General features: G+C 37.3%; 1 protein-coding gene across 1 annotated transcript in view; it reads left to right on the plus strand.

The window, feature by feature from the left end:
• Nucleotides 1-13,470, plus strand: part of LOC139713391 (UPF0764 protein C16orf89 homolog) — a 28,185-nt gene extending 14,715 nt beyond the window's left edge. Inside the window, exons 3-7 of the mRNA XM_071625127.1 lie at nt 87-255; nt 4,652-4,769; nt 10,404-10,578; nt 11,304-11,441; nt 13,385-13,470. Of these exons, the coding sequence (XP_071481228.1) occupies nt 87-255; nt 4,652-4,769; nt 10,404-10,578; nt 11,304-11,441; nt 13,385-13,470 (686 nt within the window). The remainder of the gene's footprint in view (nt 1-86; nt 256-4,651; nt 4,770-10,403; nt 10,579-11,303; nt 11,442-13,384) is intronic.
• The last annotated feature ends 247 nt before the right edge of the window (nt 13,471-13,717 follow it).

The following is a 13,717-nucleotide window of genomic DNA, read 5'->3' on the forward strand; positions in this document are numbered from 1 at the left end:
AATTAGGAGAAGTTAGATTGAAAATAGGTCCATCTGCAAGAATTGCTTTGATATCAGTGATCGTATAACCTTTCTCCTCGACTCAGGGATCGTTGGTGTCCTCGACATAGCCTTCAACTGGGACGAGCTCCCCAAGACGCTGGCCGTCCCGCCGTCGTTGGGAGCCGGCAACGCAGAGGACGTCGAGTGTCGAGAGCCGTATTGGAACGAGACAGTCTCTGACGAGTGTATTGCCAATTTGCTACCAAACCCGCAGTACGTTGTTTGTATTATTATAGTGATATCTTGTTATTCAGTGGTTGAGTCGTTGTTGTTACGTCATCTGTCTTTAGTGAATATTAGGAAACAACAACAACAACAACTACACCACGAATCCTTAAACCAATAATCATTCAACATTATATTCAATTTCAATAATAATGGCAGACCCCTCTGATGGTAGAGCAGTGGCAACACTGAAGAGGCTGCCCTGAAGACCCTATTAACTTATCTATTATCATAAGAGTAATTTCAATTTATATTTGTATTTATCAATAAAAAAAATGCATGAAATAGGACAAAATATATGAAATATAAACCAATATGATAAAGTGCAATGCATCGTCATCTTTACCCATGTAAACCCAGAGGCTCTACGTCACTTGTTTTAAACTGTACACACATGAAGCCATACCTACTGTACAACATAGGGATATAGTGTGTTGAAATAGACAAGCACGTGATAAAAATGACAAAACCAATGCGTGGCTTGTTCGCTCGAATATGAATATTTGACGAAGTGACATAAAAATACATGTATGACCTTACAGTATTTGTTACTGATTTCCCGCAGATATTATATGTTAAACAGATCGGAGATAATTGCACATGTCAATTCGCTGTGCACTGATGCCAAATCACGCTTTCGTTATTGCGATGTGAGCTAGAGATAGAACGTGGCATTTACAATTCCAGACTCAAAATACGGGTCTTGACTGTTTACGTAGCGATAAGAATAATATCATTGTCCAAATCACACAATAAACATGAATGATATTGCCTTCGTTCTTTCCCTCCGTTTGCAAGGTCTCTGTTATCACTGGCTACGATCGCGCAAACCCCATCTTACAGACTTGAGCCCAATCAACTATCTATTCTAAAGGTTTCTAAACGTTTTTTCGGCAATTAATCGAAACAAGAATCAACATTGAATTTGAATGGGAAAGAAAGATGTGTGTGCGTGTGTGTGTTCGTGCTTTGTGTTTGTGTGTTGTTTGTGTTGTGTATTTTTTGGGGGGATGTGGGTGGGGGGGGGGGGATGATGGTAAATTATTGAACCACCTGAAGCACGCATATACGTTGAAACGCCGTATCCATGATGATAATGAACCGGTGTCATCGGAGCAAATTACCTTATTGCTCCATCGGAAGGAGCGTCCTTGCCTCTAAAGTTGCGGGCAACATTTCCAATATCCGGAAAGTTGAGATCGTTGCGGTGGGGAGCGGATGGTACAGCTAATGAAAGTCATGCGAGCTCGTACAATCGACGGCACTCTAATACCGAACCAGCTCGGGCAGCTAGAATGTCATGGACGCTGAAAAAAGAAGAAGCGAAAAACAAATGTTATTAACACACTGCCTTGTCTCGTCATATCACATGTAATGGACCGTGAAACAATACAATAGAAATGTACCCCTTAAAAGCTATGCCATAACCCCGCAGAGCATTTTTTTTCTTTAGTCATTTGATATAATATGCCGCGCTACTTTCGCAAAACGAACGCCGACGCCACTCAGTGCCGTGCTTCGATCAAACAATAGATCTTTCTGTCCGCTGCTCTTCGTAGCTGAACGCCTCAGAAAAAAAATCACGTGTTACTTTTGTTGTTCCTTGTGTAAATCTTTATCAGGTTTGATGTGTACTAAAACAAAAAGGCTCCCAAAATAATGCATTTGCTGTATCCCTGCGGCAAGCATGTATTTCAGTTTGATGGGTAGGCCTACTGGAAAGATCATGCATTTGCTATGCCTCTTTAGCCGTTCAGTAGTATTGTCAATGCTGGATTTGTGCCATTGACTTATTCCTTCAAATTTGAATATTATTATGTTACCACTGGTTACTAGTATGCGAACAAAAACAATTACAAACACTACAGTACTTGTCGAAAGTTTTAATGAACACTGACATATCAAGTATGACCGACGTCCATGCAATAATTATAATCATGAGCACACACTGAAAAAGTAATGCTTTTCTCTGATATGCAGCTAGAGTAGGCGCTAGTGTGATTTCTGTTCTCTTGAAATCTTCTGTTTCTTTTTTCCCTTTAAATTCGCTACCAAATGTCAAGCTCGTCAGCTTTGCTGTATAAAGCTGGAAATCATGAAAATGCATGGATCGTGTCGTGAATTTGTCACACCGAAGCAGAAAGTGAGAGAGACAGGGGGAGGGGATCAAGACACATCAAACAGACAAGTAGAGACAGAAAGAGACGGAATGGAGGCGATGGAAAAGGGATGAAGATATAAAAGGGGTTCTTAATGAAAAGCATGGGGGAGGTTTCATTATTTATCGACGCTGGTCATTTACTTCTCCTTCAGGGTTAACATCTTGTTTTGGTTTAATGACTGCGGTTTCTGGTTGGTATAGGCAAAATCAACCCCCCCCCCCCCCACCCGTTCCACTAGTTTAAGTGATATGGAGAAGAACCATTATTATACGCTTATATGCAATGCAAGTGTGTTCAGTTTCTAAGATAAACACTTGTCACATCACACCAGAAAAAAATAAGTGTGGTGTTTTTTTTTCATTACTAACCTAATTAAATATCCTGGCCTAATTACAAGTGATGAGACGCATTATCATACACTAATGTGGGCCTACACAACGCGAGTGTGTCCAGTTTGAACGATAAACACACGCACATCACACACACACACACAAATGTTGTTTTCTGACCCATCAATAATAACCCGCTTATTGTCAGGTCTTAACAGTATAAGAGTAATACTTCGAAAACGTATATGTCACATGTGCTTCCCTTGAAGCATTGGGTGAAATGCAAGCCTGTCTGTTGATGTTGGTGTTCTACTTTATGAGCGTGGTCCGTGTCAATTTTCTATAGTCTCCTGTTTAACGATGTTCTCTAAATCCTCGCGGTGCCACGTCTAATAATGTCTTTGTCTATCTTTATTCCTCTCTATTAACATCTGCATCATTCTGTGCCTTCTCCTTTCTCACTCTCTGTCCATCTAGGGAATACTTAGTACCTCTCTATCTACCTGTCTACGCCTCTTCTGCTCTTTTTTTTATTCTTTCTTTTTGTGCACGTAAAATTTCATAGTTTTTCTCTTCGAATTCTTCTGATGGTCGATAATGGTACTGGTTAGTATTAAAAATATAGTTATAGAATAAAATGTGGCTTTTTCTGTTTCTACTTGACACTTTTCTGATAACCTCTCTTGCTATTTTGTGTCACTGTTGGTAACACTGATAAGCTTCAGAGAAAGGAAATCCCCAAATTAAACACAATGGAACCTGATGATAAGCAAACTTACACATCTATACATACATGTGGACACTGCTACGATAGTTCTGCAATATTCTCGAAAAGTAATAAGAAACATAACTTGCTTTGAATAGTGCTTTAGAAAATTTGTAATTAACGTCATAGAAACTACAATAATCTCTGCCTAACATAAGGTTAGAAGCAATCTGGTGGAGGATTAACTCGCGTAACAGACCGCATGAAAGGCATTCAAGGATTGGATATTAATGACCACGTATGTAGCATAGGGTAATGCGGAAAGGGTACATAACGGTATACGACCATGGAACATAATACATGAAGGTTGACATGGATGAGTATTATCGTTACAATTCATGACATTTGGTCGCTAATGTGACAAGGTCACATTCGTAGAGGTCGAATTATATGAGTGAGACTGCAAACTAGAACGAGTGTTTAATTACATATGTTTAAATGCCGAGTTTCACTATCGTTTGCGTGCATGTCTCTATGTCTGTCTGTTTGTCTATCTATCTATCTATCCATCCATCTATCTATCTATCTCTCTATTTATATATCTATCTATCTATCTATCTATCAATCCATCTTTCTGTCTTTGTATCTATCCTTCCATATATCTATCTATCTATCTATCTATCTATTTCTATCTATCTATCTATCTACCTATCTATCCATCCATCCATCTATCTATCTATCTATCTTTCTATATCTGTCATCTATCCATTTATCTCTGTATGTTTGTCTCCGTCCCGTTCATCTCTCCTCCTCTTATGTTTTCTGTCTCTGCCTCTCTCCCCTCTCTCTCGCAAGTTTCTGGATAAATCTCTCTCTTGATCTCATGCTCTCTCATGAAATCTCTCCCTCTGACCCTTCCCTCCCCCGTTCCCTCCCTTTCTCCCGCTCTTCCCTCTCTCTCTCTTCTTTTGCATCCTTCAGACTCAGCCAAGTCATTGCGAATGCATACTAGTATTCTTGTGTGTGTGTGTGTGTGTGTGTGTGTGTGTGTGTGTGTGTGTGCGTGTGCGTGCACGTGTGTGTGCTTAGATTCTCTTCAACCAAAACATGGTCCGCCTTTGAGGTTTCTTGTTCGGACACCGTGAAAATTGAGCATCTCGAACCCCGTCTTGCCTTACTCGCCGCAGGTCATCCACGTCTAATTCGAGCTGCTCAGTCGAGGATCACTGCATAGAGAGTCTCCTCCGTCGTTGCCATGGCTACACCTTAACGCATCAGCTTCTCTACCTCCTCGTTGGAGCAAAGGTGAGAGTGCGGAATTGAACGGGTAAAAACCGAGTAAAACTGACTGGGTGTGGTGAAACGCCTTGTCATCATTGTATCGCTTGGTGATTGAAATATAGCTATCTGTATGTCTATCCAGTCATCTACCTATCAATCAATCTATCCATCAATTAATCGTCTATCTATCTTTCTATCTTTCCATCTATCTATCGTCTATACATACCTTTCTATATATCTGTCTGTCTATCTATATTCCTATCTATCAATTTTTCTCCATTCCGATACAACAGTTCTCCCTGTAATATGAACTACCTATCTGCCTGATGGTTTTTTGCTTGTTTTCGTGATGCTCTACGTGTTATTAGGGTGTTATACAACTATAGGAAAAACAAAATGTGGGCAAAAGAGAAAGATAAAATATAATGAACATCTGGTTTGATGAAAAGGAAATATGCAAACATTCATTACGTTCAAATACAAATTACGTCATAGCGATGGAGGAAAAAATCATCCTTTTCGAATCAATGCAAGTCACCAATGAGTGTACAGATCATTCGGAGAGTCTTTTCGCAAGAACTGTTTTTTATCCTATTTAATGCACACACACACACACACACACACACACACACACACACACACACACACACACACACGCACACACACACGCACACACACACAAACCTGTATCCGACATACAGGTAACCTCCGTATTATTTTGTACTTGCACAATCATGTCCTATAGGACAAATGAACTTCACTCTTTCATTCATTAGTGTAATACTTAAGTATTCTTTTTTCAGACACTTGTTTTGCAAGAAATGTCAAAATCACATGACCAAATATGTGACTTGTGCCCTCATCAGGATGGTGACTAAAAAGAAAAGTTACTCATTAGTCAAACTTTACCTTTACATCCAATCTAACTTGCTTTTTAATTGTTCTTCTGCCTGTATCACATTTCCAGAGGTATGTATATTTTTGTTCAGTTTAAACTGAAACGTCTCTTTTGTTTTATTGTTCAAGTGAATAGAAAACTTGAGAAATGCCCTTGATGGTTTGAGAAGAAAACTCCATACCTTAGTTTCATTCTGCATCTCGAAACACTCAGAACGTCAACCTTTAACGTGGATGTCTAATGTCTTATAGCGTTAATAGAGTGGTATTATTCTGGAACCTCCAGCTCTAGTGGACAATAATCATGTGTTGCAATAACCTGACTTTCTCACGGAAAAATAAACTACCAAACAAACACCATAGAAAAGGGGGAACATGGTGCTTCGCTGCTCCCCTTATAGTTCCTTTGCGCCTCCAAGATCGCACGAGAAAACACGATAAGAGATTAGCATCCCCTGGGAGGAGGGAGTTTCAATAGGTTACCATGGCGACCGCTGGGTATTTGACGCTTAATTTTCCCTGAAACCGACTCTCCTGACAAAGGCAGTCCTCAAGTAAAGCTGATTAGCGAGGTTTTATCGTTCTCTCTCAGCTTCTATAGAATATTCATTTTGTGTAATAACTGTTATGATGAAGTTGATTTGTTGAAATAAAAATATTGCTATTTCCCAGCATTGTATATTAAGTTATTATACGCAACCTTGAGAGCGTGTACTTTCTGTCTCTTTCCTGTTGATGCGAAATGTTTTTCACCAATTTCGTGACATCATCTAACTTTCCATACCATTTTTAAACTACATCTGCTCATCTGCTATTTGCACACCAGCCACTATGATATCTAAGCATCACGCTCGCGTCTGTCACGACTAAGATTATACCTACTTGAAGTCCATGTGTTCTACTGAAACACAGACGTAGAGTATGATTTCATATAACTCGTCTTTTGCTACAACCGTTGGTACTATCGCTTTCACTCGTAATGTTAACCATGTTTTGATCATCTTAATGTCTATGTATTCGAGGGCTCTCAACTGTCGCTACTTTTGCAAGTTTTGATCTCATTACTGCTTTATATACTTCGATCATAGGTATCACTGACGCAAATCATTAATGCTGCCAATAATTCTGCGACTTTTAGTATTACTGCTGCTGCTGATACTATACTACTGCTACTACTACTACTACTACTACTACCACTATTATTATTATTATTACTACTACTCTTACTACTACTACTACTACTACCACTATCATTATTATTACTACTACTACTACCACTATTATTATTACTACTACTACTCTTACTACTACTATACTACTACTAGTACTACTACTACTACTACTATTACTATTACTACTACTCTTACTACTACTATACTACTACTACTACCACTACTACTACCACAACTACTACTACTCAGTGACTACTACTACTACTACTACTACTACTACTACTACTACTACTACTACTACTACTACTACTACTACTACTACTTACTACTACTACCAAGACCACCTTTACCACTTCTACTGCTAGGTATACTACTTCTACTGTTTTTTGGCTTTGAGATTTGAACTTCGATTTTCAAATTCCAAAGTTTGAATTTCCAACAGCCGATAATTGGGAGTTGTGAAACCTGTAAAGACTCAGAGCTTTTCTTTGTCATTGAATTCAAAGCTTTACGAACATACCTCGGGAGTCTGCACTATTTTCTTTGTCACTGAATAAAAAAAAACATCAGGCAAGAAGGAAGTAACTCGAAAATGGCAAAAGTTCGAATTTCAGATTTGTAGTTGAATCGATGCTTTAGGGCAATAGTGGATTATGTGGATTAAGCGTTTGATTTCTGGGGATCATAGTATGAAGTGGAAGTTATGTTTTAAGTTTTTCACTAAATCGGTGGGAGGTATTTTGATTTTTTTATAGTAAGGCAATTTTAGGGTTGTTGAGGCTAATTTTACCAGAATTTTATGATGATATGTTGCAGGTTTGGATGGGAAGTAGAAGTTTGATTCTGAAAGAGGATTCAAAAAGGAATGAGGTAATTTTTAATAATAAATTTATTTTGATTGATGGACATACAATATTTGATAAAGAGTTAATTCTTAGGAATGTATATAAAGTTCATCATTTGGTAGATGTAAATGGGGACTTTAAAGGGAGAAGGGAGTTTTTAAGATTAGGATTTAGTGAAGAAATGATTGGAAAAATGTTTGAAATATTTTTAGCTTTACCGTCATCATGGAAAGGTACATTAAAGCGAGAAATGAATATGGAGGATACTCAACTGAAAATTGAATTATATTTGCAGAATAAAATATATCATATACAGGATATAACATCAAAACGTATTTTTAAAGCATTGATGAGGGATGGAATTGAAACATCATCAGCATATAATAATTTAGTTGGTTTATATAATTTTGAGGAAATAGACATTAGATTGATTTTTCTGAGGCCTCGGAAGTCTACTCTTGATTGTAAACTGCGTGAATTTCAATATAAAATGTTGTATGGTTTAATATATACAAAAGCTAAGTTATTTTCTTTTGGTTTTGTAGGAGATAATCAATGTACATTTTGTTATTCTGAGGTTGAGACTTATGAACATTTGTTTTTTCATTGTAGGAAAGTCAATCAGATTTGGAAATTGTGTAGTGAAGTTTTTGTTTTACCCCAGATGCAAAAGTTAGATTGGCAATCTGTTCATGTTGGTATTAAAACGCAGGATATTGGAAAAGGACAACTCATAAACCATTTGATATTATTGATAAAATGGATGATATTTGTATTTTCGAAGGAAAAGAGCAGGCCCCCTTTGATAAGAGAAATTAGAGAAAGAATGTTAGAAAGTAGAGAAGATGAAAGGAAATTAGCAATGAAACGAGGTACGCTGGCCCTGCACAGCAGGAAATGGAATCATTTAATGGCACGGGATACTTACTGCACTACTATTTGATACCTTTTTTTTGTGCTTTTTGTTGTTGAGTGTTTGGTGAACAGGTTCGATGTTTGTGGGCGTGTGTGTGTGTGTGTGTGTGTGTGTGCGCGCGTGCAAATATGTGTGTGTATCTGTGCTGGAGTGAGGTATACCTGGAGTATGCCTATTTAGAGGGGGAATTGTTGTTGAGGTTATACGGGTGAGCGATGAAGGGGTAATGTTTATAGGTATGAATTATGTACAGACATTGATCATGAAGATTTGTAAAATGTTTGTATATTGGATTGTGTGTACATAGGTATGTAGGCTTTTTGTTGACACCTGATGCATAGGTATGCAGACCTTGTGTTTGACCCCTTAACAATATTGATTTCATTATCTCATAATCACTGCTGTGACGAGTATACGGACGCAGTCAATGGGTATATTTTGTAATGTGTATTGTACATACATTTTGGTTGTGCTGACCCATTAGGCATTAACAATTGATTTTATAATTATTGCGGAGATGATTATATTTGTGAAGCAGTTACTGTGTATTGTATACTAGTAGTAGAACAATCGGAAATTTACACAATGACAGTCCTAAGAATTATTTTGTAATATTTTGATATACGTTTGAAATGTCACGCTGCAAGCAACACAATTAAATATTGAATTGTAATCAATGATGGATGATGAAATCGAAATAAAATATTGTTTGAAACAAAAAAAAATAGCAATGTTACACTTTTTGATAAAATTGTTAAAGAGTGTATACTGCTCGTAATTTTCACAGCAAAAAAAAAAAAGAAAGAAAGAATAAAATCGGACAATGTAGACGTAACTCGAAAATGGCAGAAGTTCGAGTTCAACTTTCTCACTGAATTGCAGCTTTTGGGTAATTTGGGTAAAAACTTGAACCCAATGATAGGGCAGCGTCCCGAGATGTCACGGGCTGTACAATCGGTTACTAATCATAATTATAGGCTGCTGGAAATTGAACATTTAAATCTGATCATGAAGATTTGTAAAATGTTTGTATATTGGATTGTGTGTACATAGGTATGTAGGCTTTTTGTTGACACCTGATGCATAGGTATGCAGACCTTGTGTTTGACCCCTTAACAATATTGATTTCATTATCTCATAATCACTGCTGTGACGAGTATACGGACGCAGTCAATGGGTATATTTTGTAATGTGTATTGTACATACATTTTGGTTGTGCTGACCCATTAGGCATTAACAATTGATTTTATAGTTATTGCGGAGATGATTATATTTGTGAAGCAGTTACTGTGTATTGTATACTAGTAGTAGAACAATCGGAAATTTACACAATGACAGTCCTAAGAATTATTTTGTAATATTTTGATATACGTTTGAAATGTCACGCTGCAAGCAACACAATTAAATATTGAATTGTAATCAATGATGGATGATGAAATCGAAATAAAATATTGTTTGAAACAAAAAAAATAGCAATGTTACACTTTTTGATAAAATTGTTAAAGAGTGTATACTGCTCGTAATTTTCACAGCAAAAAAAAAAGAAAGAAAGAATAAAATCGGACAATGTAGACGTAACTCGAAAATGGCAGAAGTTCGAGTTCAACTTTCTCACTGAATTGCAGCTTTTGGGTAATTTGGGTAAAAACTTGAACCCAATGATAGGGCAGCGTCCCGAGATGTCACGGGCTGTACAATCGGTTACTAATCATAATTATAGGCTGCTGGAAATTGAACATTTAAATCTGAAACTCGAACCTCGAAACTAGAAGTTTTGTGATCATGCTTTCTTGCATATACATGTATTTACCCCCTTATTTTCATTCAGGGAGGCTGTCAGGGCCAAATGGAGGCGAAAATTGGCGAATTGTCGCCCTCTACTGATAAAGAGACGACAATGGCTTCTCTTACTACACGACTGTGCTCCGACATATACCAAGAATCCTCTCTAATAGCACGCCGAGGTTTCCCGTCAGACAAAAGAGACATTTTCATCGAACAGGGTAAAAATTGATAAGATATGCACACCACATCCATTCGATGATTAGTTCAAATGATCTGTGACTAATGAGAGAAAATCGAATGATCCAGCCAGTGATGCTTGTTTTTCCGAAGGTTTGGTATTCCGAAACATACACTCCGTATACCTTAAATTTTCGTTATTTCCAAAAATGAAATGTACATGTTTACCGAGAATATCAGATTCTTGTAGAGTTATTCGAATTTTCCGACAAACGAACCTTCGGAACAGTGAACTGTAACCGTGTTTGTGTGTGTGTGGATGTGTGAGCAAGGGTTAATGTAATCTGCTGTGATGTGTAAAGCTAATACCTTCCATTAAAAAAAAAAAACAAATGAATTCATTCTTGATGCAAAAGAAATGCAAGTATTGATATTCATTCCTTTTACAAGAAAAATAATCAAATAAACAAGAACCTTCATTTTACTTTACGATTACTTGACGATAAATCTACTTGACCCCGCCTATTCATAAGCCTATCAATGATTTAGACCCTGTAGGCCTAATACCAGGAAATGAGGTTAAAACATTAATATCATCAGAACGGTCACATCCTCACAAGGTTTATATGATTTCTTTTTGTTTTGTTTTGTTTGAGAGGGAGCAAAGATTGTAGCAGAAAAAGTGATAGGCCTATCTTTAAAATGCATCAAGAGTTCATTTGGTTCTTGACTGATTAGCTGTCTGGTTGGTTTGGATTTGATACAGGGGTGTTGTGCGGAATGTTGGGCTACTCCGACTTCTTCAACCTAGATTGGCTGGGCGTGGTGCTGAGCTGGGAGAGGGGTGACGGTTGCTTCCCCACTGATCCTGGCTACATGGCCAGACACAAGATTAACAACCCAGGTAAGATTCAATCACAAGATACGTCTTCTATCAACAAATCAACTGATCAATGTCTATGCCATTGCAGGGTATCACATAATCCATCTGGTATGTAGGCCTATTCGTTTTCTAGAAGAAGAGTTTCATAGCAAAACGGGTTATAAGCGCTATTTTTAAGCGCAATCTTTAAGTTCCAGTTTTTAAGCGTCAATTTTCCATCAAGACTTAAAGTAAGTCTATCACCAAAACAAAGATACCTTACAAAGATACCCTTGCAAATACATGTTGCATGAAAAGGAACATTCTTGGAGTTGTGATTGAAAATATCCCCTGTTTCATTATTTTCTTTGTTTTATCACGTTTAATCGCAAATATCTCATATTTATAAGAATACAGTTAACGGATCGTTTTGCGACAAATATCAATCTCTTCATTGTATGATCATTTATGATAATCTGAACAGATAGGGCTTAATCATGTGTGTACATTTACCTTCGCGTTGACAATAACATCATATACTATAGTACGTAGTTTGAATACATGTAAGATATAAAGGTGTTGATATGTCTAATCCATGACTGTTCAGAGATAACCATTTTAGATGGATGGGTGACCGAAAGACATGAGTTTTACAAGGGCCGAGGATGTTTTCATGTCTTTTCATATCATTTCTATTTTATCATCATTTTGTCAGGGGCAAGTACTTCAGGGAATCACCGTCAAAAGAGGAAAGAGTCCATATTACAAGGTAACCTTTGATCTCCAACTATCATCATAGAAACACTATTTCATACTATGAATAAATATACAGCATATGACGTTGTGCTATCATATAGCAACAATAGGGCACAATGGGGATGGGAAGTATGGTTGCTCTCTCTCTCTAAAAAAAAATGATAACCAAATCAAAAGACAAAAATCAACGTAAAGCCTTGCTCACTCAAACTTGACATGGCATGCATGGGGAGGTGTGCTGATGTCATTACTGTACAAGTTTCCCATCGACCGTCAGCTGTTCATAAGTCTTCACCAACAAATGTCATCTCTGCATTAAATTATTGTGTTCTTGTGACAAAACCTAACATTGCAGACTTGTTATGGGATTAAGGGCTGAATTATCACCCTAAAGCATGATATTATTATCTAATCATACTTGAGCGTTCAAATAATGTTCAGTGTGAAATGATACGTAATCTAATAACTATCGGAAATATCATAAGTTTTTTTTTAATTGGATGAGTATAGGGAATGCCAATGTGTGTAAATGATGGAAATAAATAAACTATTGAACTATTTAAAAAAAACGGGAATGAAACCCAAGTATACGTGTGAATAGATTGAATGCAGTAATATCGGAAAAACTCATCGGTGAAGTTCGATGAAAATGGGACGATCCAATGAAAAGTAATGAATATCTAAAGTTCCGGTGCAGCCATTGCTGGATGAGAAGACTACTATAGTTCGTGAGGTCACGTATAGACAGCGATATAAAAAGAAATCAATGAAGAGAATTCCATTTTTTTTTGGGGGGGGGGGGGGGAGAGAGGAGGGGGTGCACTTCGCCTCGGCTTTGTTACTGAGATAATCTCAAGGGTACGCATTATTCCCCCTGCTTTCTGAAAGAGGTGAGTGAAGTGTTTTTCATTATGCAAGAGAAGCGAAAATAAAAGTGAAAATATGTTGATTCCTGTTTTTACTTTTGTTTATCCATAGCACTGTCCACACATGACGTCACAAAGTGTTGCTTAGTCTTCTCACCCAGCGATGGCTTACTAGAACTTTAACAATTCATAACTTTTGAGAGGATTGTTCGATTTTCCTCAAATTTCGCTGATGATCAATGATGATGTGTAACTGTAATTGCTGCATTCCCTTGATTTACATTTATATCAATTGAATTCCATTCTCTTTTAATACTACAAACAAAGTTTATAACATTCCTTCTCCCAAACCCTCATTCGCAGGTTATTGTAGTTCTCATACCATGGGCGTGGCGATTTCGTACTTCGGCGTCTACGTTCACCACCTGCTTCTTCTGGCAAATGTGTAGTTTGGAATCAAAGACGAAAGGATAAAGTGCAAGAAAGGGACTGTACGAGAAGACCAACATGACATTCTTATTATCTCTCAGTGTTTACAAAGATGCACAACCTTTATTCTTATCCTAACAAGAGACAGCAGTATAGAGACACAAGATGAAAAGATGAAGTGCATGAAATAGGAGAGATGACCAACAGAACATAGTTTTCATGCACCTTTCAGTTGTTCACAAAGATGCACAAAATGTTATTCTTATT

The sequence above is a fragment of the Diadema antillarum genome, unplaced genomic scaffold (assembly GCF_040938485.1).
Source record: "Diadema antillarum isolate AM-2024a unplaced genomic scaffold, OU_Dant_1.0 seq00001956_RagTag, whole genome shotgun sequence".
Taxonomy (NCBI): domain Eukaryota; kingdom Metazoa; phylum Echinodermata; class Echinoidea; order Diadematoida; family Diadematidae; genus Diadema; species Diadema antillarum.